At 39.8% G+C, this 20,693-nt stretch overlaps 1 protein-coding gene across 1 annotated transcript; it reads right to left on the bottom strand.

Annotated features, from left to right (window-relative positions):
• Positions 1–340: 340 nt before the first annotated feature.
• On the bottom strand, positions 341–19,263 carry LOC141909995 (WD repeat-containing protein 97-like). Its single transcript, XM_074800684.1, has 27 exons — positions 19,143–19,263; positions 17,972–18,317; positions 16,726–16,881; positions 15,886–16,002; positions 15,385–15,537; positions 14,919–15,042; positions 14,256–14,547; positions 13,463–13,638; positions 12,972–13,073; positions 12,307–12,600; positions 11,828–12,010; positions 11,587–11,725; positions 10,779–10,885; positions 10,552–10,699; positions 10,229–10,304; positions 9,636–9,788; positions 9,127–9,208; positions 8,737–9,026; positions 8,334–8,582; positions 7,250–7,594; positions 6,517–6,640; positions 5,903–6,101; positions 5,409–5,558; positions 5,096–5,277; positions 4,182–4,365; positions 1,931–2,007; positions 341–1,357 (listed from the first exon to the last, which is right to left on the bottom strand). Exons 2-27 carry the CDS (start codon positions 18,230–18,232, stop codon positions 1,122–1,124), a joined length of 4,599 nt encoding a protein of 1,532 aa, XP_074656785.1. The 5' UTR covers positions 18,233–18,317; positions 19,143–19,263; the 3' UTR covers positions 341–1,121.
• Positions 19,264–20,693: the final 1,430 nt, after the last annotated feature.

The following is a 20,693-nucleotide window of genomic DNA, read 5'->3' as shown; positions in this document are numbered from 1 at the left end:
CTCCTACACCCCATTCTTCCAATTTTCCTAGATCCCCTCCGCCCTGCTAAGGCAAGGTTAGCAAGCATACAAAGTGCTTACTTATACTTAAGTCTCGCAGCTACAATCTGTGAGAGGGGAAACACCCTGTTTCAGGGCCCAGGGAAAGTAGGATAGCCATACCCTAGGAAGGGTTGCTGAAATCCGATGAACCAAGTGCAATTCCCATGTTAATCACAATAGAAAAAAGGTTTGTTTAAATATCTTTATTCAAAACAAATAATCTTTCAATCTCAAAATATTGGGTTGAGACAAATTTACATAAATTCAATCAGAATTTTTTTATGAAAAGACCCAGTAAAACAGTTTAGTAAAGTTTGTGAAGAACTGAAACTGGGTCCTCCACAGTGTAGAAATTTGGACGGAATTTAACATTCTTGAAAAAAATGACAGCAGAGTATTCATACATTAATAGGACGCCCTTCATCCTAGTATTTACAAAGACCCAGTTCCACAGTTTTTATTTCAGAGATTTGTCTCTACGGTCAAAGTTATAATAGAAATTGAATTGATTATGTTTGAGTGAACTAGTAGGTGTCGAACTATGTGTGCAGAATCCAAATGATGCTCAGGTCAACAAGCACAAAACCCACCTTGTTGTTTTTGACCATTTATTTTCTGACAGTTTGGAAGTTTTGACTAAACTTAATCATCAAAGAAACAAAAAAAACGCAATAATTACTACGTTATTTTGGTTTCTTTCATGATGAAGTTTAGTCAAAACCGTCAAAAAATAAATGGTTAAAATACATCATCAACTGTGGGTTTTGCACATAAACTCTGAATACTGAGATTAACATCAGTCTACCAGTGATGCTCGAGTCACTGGTAAATGTTTAATTATCACCCCCACCCACAAGTTGTAAATACAAATCTAAATCGAACTGTGGAATTGGGTTCAGTTTAGAGTTATCACAGTCTATAGAACAACAATTCTTTTCATACATTTTATACAAATAAAAAAAACTAATCTCAATACACGAACAAGTGACCAAAACTTCACTCTGATTATAGTGCGTTACAGAACCGTGTGTTTGGATAAAGAGGAGTAGAATTTTAGGATCGTAATTCTTCCAGGATCATCACGAAAGGGAAGGCGCGACATCCGGTGGAATGAATGACTGCGAAGGTATGAAATACTTCGGCGCCATTTTCAACGTGATCAAAACTGGTTCGCGCATTTCGTAATAATCGATTGGACTCGGGAACGGATTCATCGCCACGGTCTTCAGCGGCAACACGATACAGTTCGGAAATCCATCGAGTTGCCCGATCGCGGGCTGACGACCACGACTCGTCATGGGCAATGAGCGGTAGTCTGAAATATTATCAAAATTGTCTATTTAGAAAAATAGTTCGGAACCCTCTTTTAAGAGTGGGCCCCATTTTTATGCCAATGTTAACTTGAACCATGCAGGGGCTGGGTTTCGAAGTCAGCTTAAATCCCTAAGAGCTGGTTGTATTTGGTGGACCATTTTTAACTTAAACCCAGGGGAGCCAGTTTTAAAGACTAGGTTTTCTTCTACCCTGGGGTCGGTTCCATGGTCATGGCTTTGACTGAAGACTAGTCTGAGACCATCCATATAGCCATTCTTAAGATTTAACACCTCTTTTGGACTAGTCTCAACTGTGAAACCGGCCTCTGGGACCTGTGTTTTGTAGACTACAGTAGTTCTATCTATAACCCCAGGGGCTGATTTAGAAGACCAGTTATTCTTTTAAGTTCGTTTCATAGAGCAGGGGCCAGTTGCTCAAAGTTGGTCAAAGATAACCGACAGAAAAATACCAACTATCCACTGGTTAACTCTAACCAACTTTGAGCAACTGGTCCCGGACTTAATTCAAACCCTTGGAGCAGGCTTTTGTTTGTTTGATGTTAAGTAGAACTTACCGACAGCGTAAGAAGTTTCTCTATGTGGTCGACACTGACTAGTGTGTGTTTCTCCTAATCGTACCAAAGCCGTTCTTCTACAAAAAATAAAAACAACACAATGTCAATGAATGTAGATGTAACTATCAGTCTTGGGCACCACAATGACAACGTTCCATAGTTTTGTGACAGATTTGAGTCGTTAGTGTAGGGGGCCAGTCAAAAGGTTTTCTCACATCTTAATACTGGTCTTGAGAGATTGGTTATAGAACTAAGATGGTCTTAACATGGTCTTAAATCTAAACCATGACCATGGTTCCCACAGTTATATGAATTCAAAATTCCCAAATTTTTCCCAAGTATTTCATGGGTGATTTTTCAATTTTCCCAAATGGAAATGAACACATATCGTCATGCTACAGCCAACATTTTAGCGGTGACTGGCTGATAAAGGTGATTTTCAAGGGAAATTGCTGAAGAAAGTTGCCCTTGGCAAATGCAATATGTGAAATGTAATGAATTTCTCAAATATTCCCCTGATTTGAGGAAAAGTTTTCAAATTCCCAAATATTTCCATACCGGGAATAATCATTTCAAAATTCCCAAGTTTTTCCCAATTTCCCTGTTCTGTGGAAACCATGCATGCCTACGGAACTTGACTCTCGGGTCTTGAGCAATTGGAAAATGATGGGTCTGAAATTTAAAACCACTTTATGACTCAGGATATAAACTTTGGAACCGCTGGCATTCCTATTGAAATTCAAGCAACTTGGGACTTTAAAACAGTGATTTGTGAATTCAATTACTTGTGTTTATGTGAAATTAAGGAAACATGAAAAAGACTCATATCATTCAAATAAGTGTAAATCAGGCCCCAGTTTCACAGTTGTGAGTTTGATTTGATTCTAGGTTCGAAATCAGTGCATAATTAATTCAATTATAAAACCCACAACCGCTCAACTGGATCGGTGCAAAAACTCCGCAAGAAAACCTTGTGAAAAACTTGTGACCAGTAAAACACTTTTTCAACAAAAACGAAAATCTCTTTTCTACCGAGGAATCTATTTGCTGCGACTCAAAAAAAAAAAAGAAATGAACCAAACGAACCAAAAAATACCTTTTAAGGCATGCTTCATTGTGATGACACCGACCACATTGACTGCGCATGCATTTACGACAGATACCACATCGGGACGGTACCTCGTATATTCCCGCGCGACAGACACGGTCGGTCCGTCGCGGTTCGGAGCTTACTAAGCACGGTAACGTTATCGTAACGTTTTCGTCATCGCTGTCGTCGTAACAACCGCCTAACAGTTGATCGACGCATTCCGTCTGCCGCGTTCGTAACCGCGGAAACGTTATTGAATATTTCTCAAGGTTGTGGTCACGATCATCGATTGACCGATCTTCATTGCCGCAGTCAAAACTCAAAAGCCTCGATTGCGAGGAATCGGTTATGGCAGACAACCTTGAATCCGCGGTCGATGACCTCGAACTCGAGGCAGACGGATCTAAGAAAATTTCGCCGTCGACGATTAAAGTACGAGTGAAATCTTCGTTCGAATCGGCGAATGAAATCACAGGACTATCGGTACTAATGTCACCGCAGTTCTGATTGGCCAATTGAGAAATATGACAGCTCTGATTGGCTGATTGGGAAACGATATAGTTCCTGATGTTTGCAGCATTAGAGAGAAAACATTTCAAAAATATATATCATCGCCTTTAGTTTACAAAGAAAGCCCTCCCCTCCAACCAAAATCATTCGTCCCATCCCTCCAAACAAGATAACCCCTTCAAGAAGGTCAGAGAGCACACATTTTCAATAATAGGGCTAATAAAGAAAACTGTAAATGTGTAGTAAGGCACAGTTCTCAGAACAAACTTTTTTTCATCTTTAAACAGGGATTGACCCTTGATATTTGATTTGGTGTCCCTTACAAACCCACACCTGCTAGCAGCAGAGTTGTCATGGAAAACAACAGGTACAAAATCTTTCAATGATCCCAGTTTGACCCCCTTGGGCTCCAACCGCTATCAGTAACAAATTGAATATTTTTCAGTAAAATTTCATTGAAATATGAAAGAAAATGTTCAAATTAATCAGTTATCGGCAGTATGACCCTCAGTAACATCTTTCACATTTCTGTATGCATCAAACAAATCAATCTGCATTTCTTGTTATAATATAGTAGCAAGTACTGAAAATCAGGAACATTTGGTAGCGCTGCACCCTTATAGGTAGTTCACTAATAATTCCGATACTAACCCGTCGACTTTTGGTAAAACGAGAACCGTATTTTTCGGTAGCGATGGCTTTTTCTCTTTATCCGTTCCGCCTGAGCGTAGACGTTCCAGTTCTTTCTGTAACTGGAACTCGCAAAAATAGTTGATCGCTTCAATGTAGGTGGCGCTTTCGATTAGCGATGCATCGGGTACTGCATCGAAAGTTACTGAAATGAAGCAAAATTTGAAATGAAATATTTTGTCCGATTCGAACAGATTAAATAATGATCCTAAAATGCTAAAGTGAAACTGATTTTAAACTGGGGCCAGTTGCTAAAAAAATTGGATAAAGATAGGTAGGTGAATATCATCATTAAGGGTAACAAAGAACTTTTAATTATTACTAGTGTCAACTATCCATTGGTTAAATCTTTCCAGCTTTCGAGCAACTGGTCCCTAAAGTCCCCATAACCCAAGGGATCACTCAGTAATGTTCTTCCATCACCCCAAGGACAAGTGTCTCTAACACAACCAGGGATCAAACAATGCCAGGGCCCATATGAGGGAACACGCCCCTAAATTGCTCCAGCATGGAGAAGAGAGAAAGTGACATCCGAGCTACAGCCTCAACCCACTCATCTATTAGGCTACTTAGTGCAGGATAGGCATTGGCCGCCCCCCTCAAGCCCATGATGCAGGAAAACATGGAAACAAACATATGTGATCTCTTTCTTTTTTTGTTTCTCGTATGAAAATGGCCATCTTCCTTGGAAGTGTCTAAAGGGGCATTTGGATTTGATGTCATAGGGAGATACCGGTATGCATGTAGCAGTTTATCACGGTAACCCTTTCGGTGATGGGTTTTACCAAATGGGCAATATTCATCACTGATTTATGCGCAACACTGCAGTGTAGACGCACTGAAAGGGTTACCCTGTGAAATATAGTGATCCTTACCAGTAACAGCCTTTTGTTTATTCGAGTCCACGGTTTCATCATTTCGTTTCAGAATACTTTTACTTGGCGACGATAGTTTACCCGTCTGCGCCGTCGGGGGTACCACTTTACCGTGGAGACCTTGACCTTTCTTCAACTTCTCGATAGCGTCGTTGAGGTGAATTTTAAACTGCGTCATCCACCTAATTATGGCAGCCAGATTTGAATTCATTAAAATATTTTTTGCTTTCAAAAGGACTCATAAGTTTTGAATCAATTACCGTATTGGTGACTTGATTAGACAGACTTAAAGAAATTCAAATTTCAAACTTACTTTTCCAGCCAATCGGAGCACATCGCGATTAACGTTCGTTTGCGGTTTTTATCGTCGAGGCCCCACGTGTCCCACGAGTCGAGTTCTTTCGTAAAATAATTATGTGGATCAATCATTCCACACATCTTCAACATATCAACAGAAGTGGATCTATAAATTGAGGAAAATATGGCAAAATCAAAGGGGGATTAATGGGGGAAGCCATTTTAACTGGAATTGTCTATACGTGGTAATTTGAGGATGATGGTCAAAGGGGATTTATGGTGGTAGTTATCTTTTGTCACAGTGGATTAATGAGTCTTAAGAGGTAATTTGATGATATCATTAGGGGATTTACGGGGGACAGCCATAATTTCTTGAAGTGTCAACAGCTTGGCACTGAGTGTGATATCATAGGGGATTTTGTGAAGACAGCCCCTTTTTAATAGGGGATTTAGAGTTTACAGATGAAATTTGATGACATCATTGGAGGATTAAAATGGAGGCAGCCATACCTGACGTCTTTATCGCCGTCCATATATTGACACATGACCTCGGCGTATAAATCTTTAGTATACGACCTCATCGCGCACGTCAAACGTAACGCCGTTAATATGAACTCTTTCTGTAACGCGTCCAAACACGTCATCGGATTCTCCGAGCTATTCAACAATCCGATCACGGTCTTAGTGACGGCTTCGTTGTTCGTCACTCCTGAAAAATAGAAATTCATAAGGTAAAAAAATTAATTAAAAAAATTAATTGATTTAATTAGTAATTACTAATTATCTTTCTTGAAAGATCGCAGCAACTGTCGAACGTAGTGAAATATTAGTAACTAACGATATACCGCGCCTGGGTATAGACGCACTACAGTGCTATTCCCATTATTTAATACACTAGGGTGGAATTTTTCAGAATTTTCAAATTATCTTCAGCACTATAGGGTATTAATTAGCCAGCACTGAAAGGGTTAAGACACTTCGAGAAAAGAATGGCATCCATGAATTCCCTTGCGAGATTATCAATTTACCCCACATTTTCTCTAGAAAAGATGGCCGTCTCTATAAAATCCCTTCATGACAACATGAAATTACACTAATCCTACAGACAATTTCGTTGCACCTACCTTCTTGATGATGTATGGTTAAAATCGCGTTCATCACGGAGATTTTGATTTGTAACTCGGCGATTTTCATCACGCGAAGCAACATCGTGATAAACGCTTCGGTCGACCACGGTTTCGGCATCGTCTGAATAGAAATATAGATAACGGACCGGTTAGTATCCATGTTAAATACGCGTGTATAATCTAATATAATAATACATGCACATGCGTAAAAAAGCATAACATCATATATAAATACTGATGACATTAATGAAAGGCATTGTAGACATGTTACATGTACATGTGTTAACATGTGTTATTGTTGTTTATCTTGCATTACATCGTTCTTGGTTTCCAAAGATTAACCCCATTAGATTGCTAATCTAACATTACTACAGGACGGCCCTTGATGTGCTACCCACACACTGTAAGCAGCCAGCAGGAATCGAGCCTGCTTGTCATTCAGCACTGATAGTTAATGCAACAGTACCAAGCCTTATCCCACAGAACTACAGCACATAAAATGTAAATACAGATAGCAATGACCTCAATGAACAGCAAACCGTCAGTATCCATAGTACAAGACAAACGTGTTACATGTCCATGTGTTAACATGTTACATGTAATATGGATACTCAATGAAGAGCAGATGGTCATGTGCACATATGTCACCTGGCATATGGATCCATGTTACATGTTCATGTGAACCTTAGAATTTCGAAAGTTTAGATAAATCGGAATTGAGTTCTATTACCCGTTCGTTACAGTTGGGGAAGTATTTCTCGAACCAGTCGACGCCTTTAAACTGCGAGATGAAATCAGGTAGTGGAGTCGGCGGCGGGGTAGGCGTACGAGGTTTAGGCGTAGGTGGCGCCTGAGGACTCTTCGGCGGCGGACGTGAAACGTGTTTGACGATCGGTTTAAGCGGTTTGATGACTCCGGAGTCGCGAGGTTTCAACGGTTTTGGTTGAGTTGGACGCTGCGGCGTCAGTTGACTGGTAGGTCGACGCGACGGTGGAGTAGACTGTTTTTTGACCGAGTCATCGACTGGTGTCTCCGGGGTCGGGGCAGGTAGCGGCTCTGGGGATGGAGCATCCAACTGAAAAACAAAAACGCTTGTATTTTGCAGGGTTCTTAAGGATTTTTGAAAGTTTTGGAAAATAGAAATTTTTTTCCAGGCCCTTGAAAATCTATGAACATTTTTTCTTCCTTTATGGCTATGGAAAAGGTATGGAGGATCAGAAAATGGTCCCAAAATATGATTTTCCTCCTATTTTGAATTTTAGGCTATATGCCTAAATGTCCTAGAATGTTGATGACAACAGGCAGTTGCCACTTTCTAGAAAATGCATTGTTCATAGCCATTACACATTTGATAAAAATCGTTATGAAAAGACTTTGTCAATGGTATTTATGATTGGCACTTATTTACTTCAGATGACCAACATTGCCTGTTCCAGATTGGTGATAGGTACTGGTAATTTTTGGGTATGGAAAATCTATGATTTGGGTAAGAAGCCTGATTCAGGTATTCAGTATAATACTATTGTAATAAATCTGAAATTTTGGCACCACCTGGCAGGAAAGCTGTGCCCTGGTAAATTGCAAGGCAGGGGCTGGCTGAGCAGGGACAGCGCCATCTAGCAGGCCGGGAAAGGTGGTGTAATCAGGAATAGCAGGATAATTAAATAAACTCAAATGTATAAGAGTCAACGGGAATATAAGGACAGGGAAGGTGCTGTAGGCCTGTAGTAAATTACCTAAAAAGCGGTAAACCTTCCTACCTAGTAGGGTTGTTGTAAATAGGGAGTGGGTAGGAAGGGGTTAAATCGGTTTACCTTAGGCGAAGGCGGTTTTTCGAGAATTCCTTTCATTTTATCCATCAACGACGGAGGCGATTCCTCCCCGTCCGGTCTCGCGGAATCTTTCCCGCTCGGCCGTCTGCTCAAAGTGAATTCCTCATCATCGTCCTCTTCGACCTCCTTCTTCGATTCCTCATCGTCGCTCCAATCCATGATCATCGTACGGTCGTTCCAGTTCGACGTGGAGCGCGTCGCTTCACGCTGTATGTCGACACTTGACACCGGCTACAAATACACAATAATCAACAATACTTTACCCTTTCAGTGCGTCTACACCACAGTGCAGAGTGTAAATAGGTGATGGGCTTTGCTAGTACAATGCATTGCTCTACCATGATTTAATGGTTCAATTCGGAAATAAAAAGAAACCCGTATTTACTTTTTTCAGTTTTTTAATCAGTTCCAGTTGTTCGCGGTTCAGTTTTGGAGGTTTGTACGCCTTTTTGATCGCCGCTTTCTGTTCGGGCGGCCAGAGCAGACGCGTCAGGATCGAGTTCGGTACGTATCCGTCCGGCATCGTCGGATAATACGCCGCGCGGAGTGGTTTATCCGGAGCGGCACTCTCCGCAGCGGCACACGGGGCGCCGACCAAGGCAGGTTGTCGTTTGGCGAGATTTGCCGGAGGGAAGAAACCGGTCGCTCCAATTTCAGGTCGATAAACATCGCGTTCTGAAAATCCGTGAAGAAATACGGTCATCCGAAATTAAGGCATGATCTAACAATTCCTTCATCTGACCCACTCATCCGCCCCTGTAGCCGGAATACTTACTCTCATCTTTAGAAACTGCCGGTTTTTCTCCGCTGAGTATTTTCATCTGTTCCTCAATCTGGTCGTCGTCATCGGGTGGAAGCTAAAACATGAATTGAAAGAGTTGCAATTCTTAAAACCAAATTCAGACAACAGTAGTCATGGGAACAATATGGGTTATGTTATGGGGGACAGGGACGGATCCGGGGGACTTGTGAGACTTGGACATTTTTAAGTGCCATTTTCATTCCGTCAACCAAGATAATTGGTACATTTCAGGGTGTACCAATAATATTGCATTTTTGGACATCAAAGTGCCCTTTTGGAATGTGGTAAGTCGTTCAATGATAGCCTCTAGATCGGCTCCTGGGGGATTCATAGGACCATTTTAGGAAAGGAAATTCTAGATGGGGAATTTGATGATGTCATAGGGGGATTTACAGGGAAAGCCATCCTTTCTGCAGCCATATTTTTCTTGAATGAACTGATAATGTGATTATGTCATAGGGGGATTTGTGCCGATGTTGTACCTCAATTTTCGGCCGATCATAGAATATTTTCAGGTATTTGTCAAACGCATCGCGTTTGGTTTTTTTCGTCGATTTAGGTTTGTGTTTAGCGTGAAGTTCACCATCACGAATCAACACAATCTCCTTCTCGCGCTGGTCCAAAATGGCAAACATCTGAAAAACAAACGATTAGCAATTCACTCCAAATACAATTGAAAAACGATGGGGTACCGGCAACGCTGCTGCGGCAAGTGAGGATTCCACCGGGTTCACTACCGGGTTACCGCGCTTCAATTCCTTCGAAATTTCAATTTAATCCATGTCCCTTTTTCTCACTAGTAAATCAATTTTCAGTGAGATCTATACCATACACTGAGTTGAAAAAGAAAATCTTATGTTTCTCTGATGACTTGTTTGATAATTTTCGGATTTGGAAGCCAAAAAATCAAGTTCAAATTTCCTTGAAAATGGAGGCAAAGGATGGAGGCAACTCTTTTTCAAAGATTTTGAAGGGTTGAAATTTGAAACCGTCACAGGGGGGATTATAGAGGCACTATTTTCTCATTGTTGGAAGTGTCTACAAGTTGGAGAAAGATATTATTATCGAATTTTACCTTTTCTTTCAGTATTTTTTCTCCCATCACTTCCTTGGTTTCTTCTGCTGACAAAACATCCATAAAATTCTCAAATCTACAAACAAAAAACAAATTCAAAGATAAGCCATTTAGAATTAATTACTCCTCATCCAGGTACAGACATGTGAAATTTTTCTAAATCAAACCTGTAGAAGTGTTACTTTCGAAATCTAATAAATGGCCAAATTGTGGATTCAGTGTAACCCCCATCCCTGCTACTACCCACACCAACTACCTTCAAGACCTTGGTAAAGCTAAACAATCGAAAGACTTCATTCCATGCTTTATGATATTCAAATTACCTGAAAGCGGCCCTGGCGCCTTTCAGTCGTTTCAGATCGACCTGTGACAGTTTTCGGCAGACCTCCTCTTCGTAAGGCAGAGCGTCTTGCGCAATCGAAGCGTCGAACTTCATACAGACCATTTTCAAAATATAGACACGCGGCAAATCTAACAAACATAGAACATACATTTATTATAAACATGGTCGCTTCCGTAAATCCACCTATGACCTATATTCTATGCTTACACGACTGATAGTTGATTTTATGAAGATGTTTGTCGATACCGACCACGAGGTCTCCTCTCTGACTACAGAAACTAACACTCAACGGAACTGCATTCAACTTCAACATTCTACAATCAACAAATACATCGGTATCATTCATTTATAAGTAGACATACGCATGTAATAATGTGCATGTAGTATGCACATCTAGTGATATGCATGCACATGAAGGAACAGACATACTGGTGCACATGTATGAACAAACATGTACATGTTGGAGCAGACTTTCACATGCAGGAACACACATGTACATGTACGAACATACATGTACATGTTGGAGCAGACTTTCACATGCAGGAACACACATTTACATGCTGGAGCATGCTGTACATGGAGGAACACACATGAACATGTTTGAATACACATGTACATGTTGAAGTAGACATGCACATGAAGTAACAAACATGTACATGTCAGGGGCGGATCTAGGGTTTAATTAACGCGGAGGAGCAGGTAAAGTTAGGGCACATTTTAATGAATGAGGGCAATCTAAGAGCGTCACACTGGAGGTTTTACTTAAATAGAAACAATCTTTTTAGGGCACCTTGAAATTTTGAGGGGAGCGCTCCCCGTGCTCCCCCTTGAATCCGCCCCCGCATGTTGGAGTAGAAATGTACATGTAGGAATATACATGCAAATGTTGGAACCACACGTGGTTGAAGCAGACATGTACATGTAGGATCAAACAGGTGCATGTAACGAGTAAACATCCAATCATACATAATGCACAAAGTGTAAACAAACCATGTACATGTATAATGAAACGCACCTGACAAGTTGATTGTGATCGTCCCAGATGCGAATAGTTCCGTCTAAACTCGACGTCGCAAATAACTTCAACCTCGAACAAACGCTAATACCAGTTATAGTATCAGTGTGATCATCGTCGGGGGAGTGATCACTGCGATCTATCAAAAATAGACATACACATAGACATGATTAACTATTATCAGAAGTGACCATATCTCAAATATAGCCAACCAACCAGAAAAAATGTATAATTTTGTTACCTTTTGTATTGAGATTATACATGACTACGCTATAAGTGGCGCTAGAGTGTTCCTGAAATGCGACTAGTAGTTTCTCTTTCAACACGGTCATTTGAATTGGCGTGTGGGCGCAGAAAAACGACATCAACGGCGCCAATGCCTCCTGGGCGTACGGGTACAAACGCCATATCTTTATTATATTATCTGAAAAAAAAAACATCAGATATTCAGTTTGAATTCAGATAAAATAAGTATGTCAATATTCTATAAGTGCTGAAAATTATCAAGCTTATGTGAAAAATAGACGATCAAACCAAAATTCAGCCTTAATTTTCCAGTATTTTTGGGGGATTGACAGCCTTGCTACTTCAGCAGCCGCGATTCATACACTCAAAATTGAATGCACCCGGTTTAAAATTCCAGCAAGGCGAACACTGCTGGCAACGATTTCAACATTTTTGCGGTAAAACCTGGATACATCGGGGTGACTAAGTACTTACCTTTCCCGGCTGATATCAATTGATCCATGCGAGAATTTGCGACCATGCTCAGAACGCCCTTCACGCCGTGGGCCTCGATCTCGAAATCGACCTTCCCCGTCGACCAGTTGAACACGCAGATATAACCGTCCTTGCGTCCGCCGAGTAATAAAGTTTTATTCGATTTCTTTTGCTGTTGCGTCGACGCGATGGCGATGCTCTGCGTTTGAATCGCGCGTTTCATCCCCGACCAGAAATCGCCCTCCATCATCGCATCGACTACGTATTCATAGACCAGCAGATAGTTGCACGCCTCTGTAAGCGAGGGAAAGTAGTTCCTCATTTGATCACGCGATATGCAAGTTTTTAGATTATGGCGCAAAAGGTCTCAATTGTGTAAATGCAAAACTATTTGAAATGAGGAGCTTTCACTACTAGTGCTAGTAGCTGAACCTTTTCAGCACTGACAAATGAATGTGCTGGAGATTACTAATTACTAAAAACATAAATACACTGCACTGCAGTGTAGACGGACCACTGAAAAGGTCAATCAGGTAAATGAGATTATTTTTTTCATTAAACCACACTGACTGGTCAGCATTTTATGGAATTTAAACTTGCTGGTCAGTTTTTGTGATCTTAAAACTTACTGGGTCAACCTTAAAAAATTTTGAGGCGAAACTTACTGGTCGGATCTTTACATTTCCAGACTTTTTCGATGGTGCATGGATTTTCCAAGGTCGAACATTTGATGATGTTCCCATTTTCGAACACAGCAAACAACACGTCTGAAATAGTCACCAACCGAAAATCAGCCATTTATAGCAATAGAATTGATACTCAATTTCTATGGACAAGTTCTAGATGTAGCTGGCCAGTTTTAACCTTAACCCAGGAAAGTTAACTCTGATTATGAATTGAGTGAAAGCCAAGTTTTAGTCCATTCTAGTTCTATGCACGATACACTCAACAAAGACCGGCTTAAAAACATTTCAGCCAAATTTTTTTAACCAGAATTATTGAAACCTTTAGGATTACCGGTAATATTTCTTTGTCACAGAAATCGATATTATCATAGAAATTTTTCAGAGGCCAAACTTTTAGATAAGTCCACTTTTATGACAAATCGATAAATCCTTACCAAAAACACCAAAGCATTCCCCTCGACTAAACTTACTTTCTTCGATGGAGTAAGCAGCGTCGATGAGCAGATTTTTCGGATCATTCAGCATCGTCGTTATGATATTACCAGAAGTTGGGCACGTGATACGAACGCTCGAATCACGACACAATAAAACGGTTCTGATCGGGAAACTCGGGTGATCCGTCTGCTTCAGAATCGGCACTTTATACCTGCGAAAACAATATCCAAATTGATTACTGAAGTCATCGAGAATGAAAACGTCAATAACAGTAAATGGCTGTAATAATTTTTCTGAATTGTTGAGAGAATAAGAAGTAGTCATTAGTAATTAATCATAATTTTACTGAATCAATGAAGAGTATGAGAAGCTCGATATTATCAACTAATTATAATTTTATTGAATCCTTGAAGGCACCAAAAATGATAAAGTATTGCAGTCGTAAGTAACAAATCATAATTTTACTAAATTGCTGAAGTCACCAATAATCAGAAGGTCGTCACTGATGAGTAATAATTGTAAGGGTGAATAATAATTTTACTGAATCGTTGAAGTCATTGAAAATGATAAGGTATGGTAGTCATAAGTAATGAATCATAATTTAGCTGAATTGCTCAAGTCATCAAGAATCAGTAAGTTGTTATAAGATAGTAATCATAATTTACTGAATCATTGTAATCGAAAATGAAAAGTTTGTAATCAGTAACTTAAATCATAATAATCATAATAGCTTTTAGGAAATTAGCCCTTTTTAAAACCTCAGACTGGTTTTAAAGACAAGACCCTGCCCGCAACCCAAAATGTTTTTACATTGATTTTGACACTTACCCGATATTACTGTGAACTGTGTGCAGATGGTAAACGTTCCAAAGTTCAACGTAATTTCGCGAATACGTAAAAAATCCATCCTGCAACAACTCGGTGCCGAGTCCGTTGACCGGTTCCTCCGTGTCGACCCGGTCGATTTCGTCAACCGTTTCCAGACTCCAGACTCGCAGCGTGTGGTCAAAACTAGCCGACATGATGTAAGGCCCGTACGGATACACGGACAGAGCCGATATTCTGTGACTGTGACCGACGAATACCATAACCAGGTGAAACGTTTCGCTCCAAACTTTTACTGAAAATTTGAAAATCAATTTTTCGACTAGTTGCGATCAGTTTCTTTTTGTTTTGAAATAAGCACAATCTAAAAACCGTTTTGAATAACCGAGTGACTACTAGCACACCTAGTGGATCCTCACTTGCCACAAGTGGAATCCCTTTATAGCACAGTAGTTGATGTCCGACTGCACACTAACACACCTGGTGGATCATAACTTGCCACAAATGGAATCCACTGATCACATGATTGCCACAATAGCTGCTGTACATTAGCACACCTGGTGGATCCTCACTTGCCACAATGGAATCCCCTATATTGCTACAGTAGCATTGTGACCTCCCCATTAAAATAGGCCTATATCAAAATGTTTTTAATGCCTGACTTACTGGATCCATCCTTAGCACCGGTGATGAGGAATTTCAGTGGGTTGAAGAACATGGCGGCTGATATCGGACGCACGTGCAGATCTTTATGACGCGATAACAACTTACATTCGAATATATTAAACACCTACATTGGAAATAAACTAAACTTTTAAATATGAAATGAAAAATGAAGAAATTCAGTCATTTCCAACCTGAAAGATCAATGTGTTACAATATACAGCAAATAAAACAGCACCCTATCACATCTACCCTGGGCACAATTTTGGAACTGGATTTGAATTTGACTCTTTGGAGGTTAACATTTGAAAAGCAACTAATTTTAACTCAAGAGCTATATCTTATCAACTAAGTGCATAGTCATATCAAAATTTTGGAACCAGGCTTTCCTTTTTTTTTAGTATCTGACTAATGAAGAAATTAAATCGATTTACACTTTATTCATGAAACCACGCCTGACATTGCTTACCGAAACAGTTGTTCCGCAAATCGCGAAGCACTTTTGCCCGTGACTGGCTGTTTCTTCCACAACCATGAATTCGAACTGGTCCTTACTGGTCAGGCCTTCTTGAGTCGATTTACGAGGCAGAAGATGGCGGGCTCCGTAACGAAAGGCCCAAACCTAAAAATAATTAGTTGATAAATCGTAAGCGATTTCAAGTTTCTAGAATTTGAAAATCGTTATCAGGGCCATACATAGCGCGGGCAGGGGGCAGTTGGCTCCGCAGAAATTTTGGAAAAGTGCTCTATTTGCAAATATTATTGTTATATCCAATAGAAATTTAATGTAAAATCCAGTCAGTTGGGACTCATAAGCATTTTGTTATAGGCCTAACAGAGGTTTCGCTAGGGCATATAAAATAAGAATCATTTATCAGTTTTTGACTTGAGGTAACTGCCCTTTTTCGGGTCTCTCTGCCCCTGACACTAGGAGTATCGATAATATTACCGGACGTTTTCCGGTGCTTACCGTGAAACAGCCGTAACCGGATGAGATGAATTCACCGGTGTTCTCGTTGTAAACGGTCGCCGTGATGCGAGTCGCGTGCTTCGATTCGGAGACAATCGTAAAATTATTTGACATCAACTAAAACCAAAATTGGGAAAAAACGAATTTAAGATCAACTCCTATTCCTCTATGACATCGCCAATATGCCAACCAGTTGCTCAAATGTAAGTTCAAGATAACCAGGCATAAATACCATTAATTGTCACTTTGTCAACTATCTGCTAGTTAACTCTAACTAACTTTTGAGCCACTGGCCCTAGGTGAAAATTTTCGTAAAATATGGCTGCTACTACAAAGCCCCATGACATCATATTTCCCTTACAGACACTTCCAGAAACTATTGCCATTTTCAGAACTCCCAAGTTACCTATGACATCATCAAAGTACTCCTACACTACCAGGAAAGATGGATACTAGTGTTTAAAACTTCCTACGACATTATCAAATTTCAAGTCTTCCCATTGATACTCAATCAAATTACCCTAAATGTCATTCAAAGAATTATGGCTACGTCCGTAAATCCTCTTATGACATCACAAGGGTCTAGAATAAATCAATTTTCTCCTATGCTATAGGGTCTTAAGTCACACGACAGTTGTATGACAAAGTTTAAGACTGGTGTTAAGTTGTTTAATTGGTTGTAGAACTAGGACAATCTATAGACTGGCTCTAAATCAGCCCTAACCCGTCTGTGGAGCTTAGATATATGATAAACCAGTGTCTTTTACGAAAATACTTCAAAAATAAATCTAATTTCTCGAATCAAAGGATACTTTGGAAATGCAATTCTGAAATACTCACGTATAAATCGTCTTGTTTATAATTCCAGCCGACGTACATGTTGATTTGACTGGCGAAGTTGATGCGGTTTATTTTCGAGTCGGGAACGACGAGGTCTTTCTTACGACCGTCCTCGTGAAATACGCGTACATACTGAGAGTCGATCACTATGTGTTCCTGTAATACAGACAAATACGTAATGATTCATTGATTATTCAGTAAAACCTTCCCCCGAAACCAATCAAAACTTTCTACAATAGTTCATTTTCAATTTTGTGGACCATCTCTACGGTTAGTCAGTAACCTGTCTGTGGTTTAGTTTCACGATCAGATATTTTCACAAACCATGTTTTGGATGTTTTATATAAATATTTGTAGGTCATCTTGTCTATCATGCCACATGTATGCAATACAAAGAAATGGCGGCCAATGGGAGAATTTGTGGCGAAATTGATTAATTTATCAAAATTATGTTGATTAATCGCTCGAAACATACATAAAATTGGATTATTTTGATTATTAGGTACCTGTGTTAGTTTGTGAATTAAGCCATTAATTGTGGACTGAAGTCAATAGAAAGTATATTTTCGAAGTGTTACTTTTTTCATCCGTGTTTTGGCCCTTGAGATCCCTAACGTTGGTATAAGCCCATCCGATTATAAAAAGCTTACCACCAACGATTAGGTAACTAACGACTCTACATTGAACGTCTCCCCACAGAGAATTATTTGCCTACACATGTAAGTGCTTACTGTGGAGAGGTTTTACTGTACTTTTAAAATCCTCCTCATCAAATTAACCTTTTTTCATCAATAAAGTTTTCAATACTTGTAAAATTACATTGAATCTATAAATCCCCCAATGACATCATCATAGGCCTACTATTCTTGTATTTTGATACTGTCTTGAGACGCTTTATGGAGGCAGCTATATTCTCCAGAAGTTTCTATTATATGGAGGTAATTTCATGATGTCATAAGGGGATTAATGTAAGCACTGGAAGTGTCTAGCCTATAGGGTGATGTGATTTTGTTATCGTTATAGGGGCATTATTAATGGAAGCAGCCATCTCTAGCGCAAGGGTCAAGAGGTGATGATGTCATACGGGAATCAATAAAAGCAGCCATCTTTTCTGGAGTTGCCTAAAGGGCAAATTTGATGATATCATATTAAAGAGACCTATGGTGGCAGACATATCTTTTGCAAGGATTTATGAGGACAATTTGATGATGTCATAGGGGAAGAATAACGTAAATTCAAATTTTACCTTGAACACGTTATTGAATACGACCGATTGAACGGTTTCGTCGTCGTCAATTTCGACGCGTCGTTTATATCTGATTCCATGCGCGACAAGTTTCTCTTTGAAATCCGTCTGCTTCACGGCGTCGATCGTGTTGCGCACCGAGTTACGCAATAATCCCCAGTAATAAACAGATCGCGGAACGCCGTTTATCGTGTTCGGGCGTTTCGGACGATCGACCAGTAGTCCGTGCTGGTGTAACAATTCTTCGACCCGGTCGGCCATCTTTTTTTTCGTTGTTTCTATTTTTTCCGGGCAGTCACAAATCGATTTTCGTCGATGTCATTTTTCGATCGTTTAATAATGAATTCTAAAAAAAGATTTTGAATTAATTCGATGAAATTTAAGATATAGCATAATATTGAGCAAGCTTGACTAAGGCTTAGCAGCGAATGATAGAAATTCTTCCAAGCTTCTATAGAATTTAGGTCTGAAAATCTTGTATATAAACAAATGTATAACTGGTTATAAGGCCTTTATCTCATTTCACTGACTGCATCAAGATAAAAGGCAATGAAATAAAAGTTAAGATGATGGTATATACTATAGGCCTTTGGTTTTCGGTTTATAGGCCTAAGTCAGGGCCAGTTGCTTTAAATGGTTGTAGAGTTTAACAGTGCATAGTTGACATAGTTCATTCTTACTATGGCATTTACTTTGGTCGGTTATCTTTAACGGCTCTTTGTTGGTACCCAGTTCAAGCAAAGCAAAGAAGTTGGCAGAGGGAGCTGGACCACAGAAGGATTTCGACCCCAGTATCCTAGGTACTATATATAAAATGTCTTTTTATATATAGTACCTAGGATACTGGGGTCAAAATCCTTTTGTGTCAAGTCCATGTATTGTAAGCACAGGGACTTGTCACAATTGTAATGGATGAGATCAATGATGGGGGTACCAGAATCCCTGCAACTGTATGATAAATAGTTTTTTCATTATACAGGGATAGTGGATCTGGTCATTGATATTGGTTTTATTCATCCATTATCAATCGTGACAAGTCCCTGTGATTGTGAGCTGGACCTGTTGTTGTTGAGGACGAGGGCCGGGACGGGAGACGGGAGGAGGTGGATCGATGTATTCTGGCCTGGGTTAACTAACCCTAGAGCCATTATATTCACTGAAACATAAATACCTGATTAGTTTTTTTTAAACCCTAAAGTATTAAGGTTTTACCAGAGGGCCAGTACGCACGTTTGTTCACTATTTTTTAAGGCCAACTTTCATTCAGATTCGATATTAACTGTCAAACGCCGCCATGTTGTTTACATCGATGTCATGGATTCAGCCACGCAATGGCAGCACTGTACGGTCCATTCCCTGTGAAGTATTGCGCAATGACCTGGAACCTTGGTGGCGGCACGGTACGGTCTCTTAAAAGTATGGATGACCTGGAGAGTCATGCCAAGACCCCGATGTTGTGGCCATGATATGTAGAAAATCCCACAATAATAACAAGAAAATAACGTCCGAAAATGTTTCCTTGAGCTCACAGGGGCCCGAAGTTTTTGCCCCCTATAGGAACTATTAGTTAGGATTCCCCCTTGGACTGCGGGCCAGTCGATGTAGGCCGTCCTTTTGACCGAACCGAACGGCTCCGATTTCAACAATACATAATTCGGTGCGAGAAAGGATAACCTTTTCTCGTCGATATTAAGAATAATCGTAGTCTAGTACCTAGCCGTCGTTCCACAAACAACCAGTTACCGGTTGTAGGGAACCGGTAACAACGACTGGTGATTCAGACTAGCATGCCTCTCCAGAGTTAGTGGAGCCTTGTCAGCCCATGCTGATTTCAAATATAATCAAATATTGAATAAATTACACCGAGGGCCTCTAACATTCATATTAAAAAAGACCCGATTATTGTATGATTTTTTTAAATTATTAAACTATTCGAATTTGAATATCTTTGATACCCTTGATATTTTGAAAAACCCAACGGTACAATAAACCATTTTACAGTTGCTAGCCGCCATTTTGTTAGGGTACTTTTGTCCCGTATTGTTGGGTCATTTTTTTCTCTTTTTTAAAAACTATCCGTGATGTGTATTGTATCATATTTCATCTGTCCATGGATGGATTTTGACAACTTCAGCAACATTCAAACCGCGTGAATCTCTAGTTTTCAGTTATGTTAAAATCATTTCTCAAATTTACAACAATGCGACATGAGAGCGATATAGAAATCGGTGGTCAGTTTTTGCCGTGCGCATAGAAATCCAGGGTACTGAAATTTGAAGTTCGTTATTTTCAGAAATAATTTTCTAAAAAATCCAAAAAATAATTACTACGTATATTACACAATTAAACAAGAGGCTCGTTTTATAGTTTCTGTGTTTTTGTGATGCCAAACGCAAGCTATATACTGTAAAAAAAACTGAGTAGACTTGACGCTTCATAGTACGGCGTTAAAACCAGCAATGCAGAAAACGCGTCATCGCTGCTTTGCATCATTTATTTTTTTCTGAAACAGCATCATTCTAAACCTGGTTCATCAAATGACAAAAGGTTTATTCACTGGGAGCCTATTGAAAACTGTTGAATAATCGGACATTGGGATTCTCCAAAATGTCAAATTGCTAATATATTCAATTCAATTTCTAGACGATGAAATATTTGATAATATGTGCTATTGTGGGGACTGTGGTCGGTGTCGCGTCATTTGCAGCAGGTGAGTAACGAC

The sequence above is a fragment of the Tubulanus polymorphus genome, chromosome 8 (genome assembly GCF_964204645.1).
Source record: "Tubulanus polymorphus chromosome 8, tnTubPoly1.2, whole genome shotgun sequence".
NCBI classification, from domain to species: Eukaryota; Metazoa; Nemertea; class Palaeonemertea; order Tubulaniformes; family Tubulanidae; genus Tubulanus; species Tubulanus polymorphus.
This window is presented reverse-complemented; position numbering and strand designations above follow the sequence as displayed.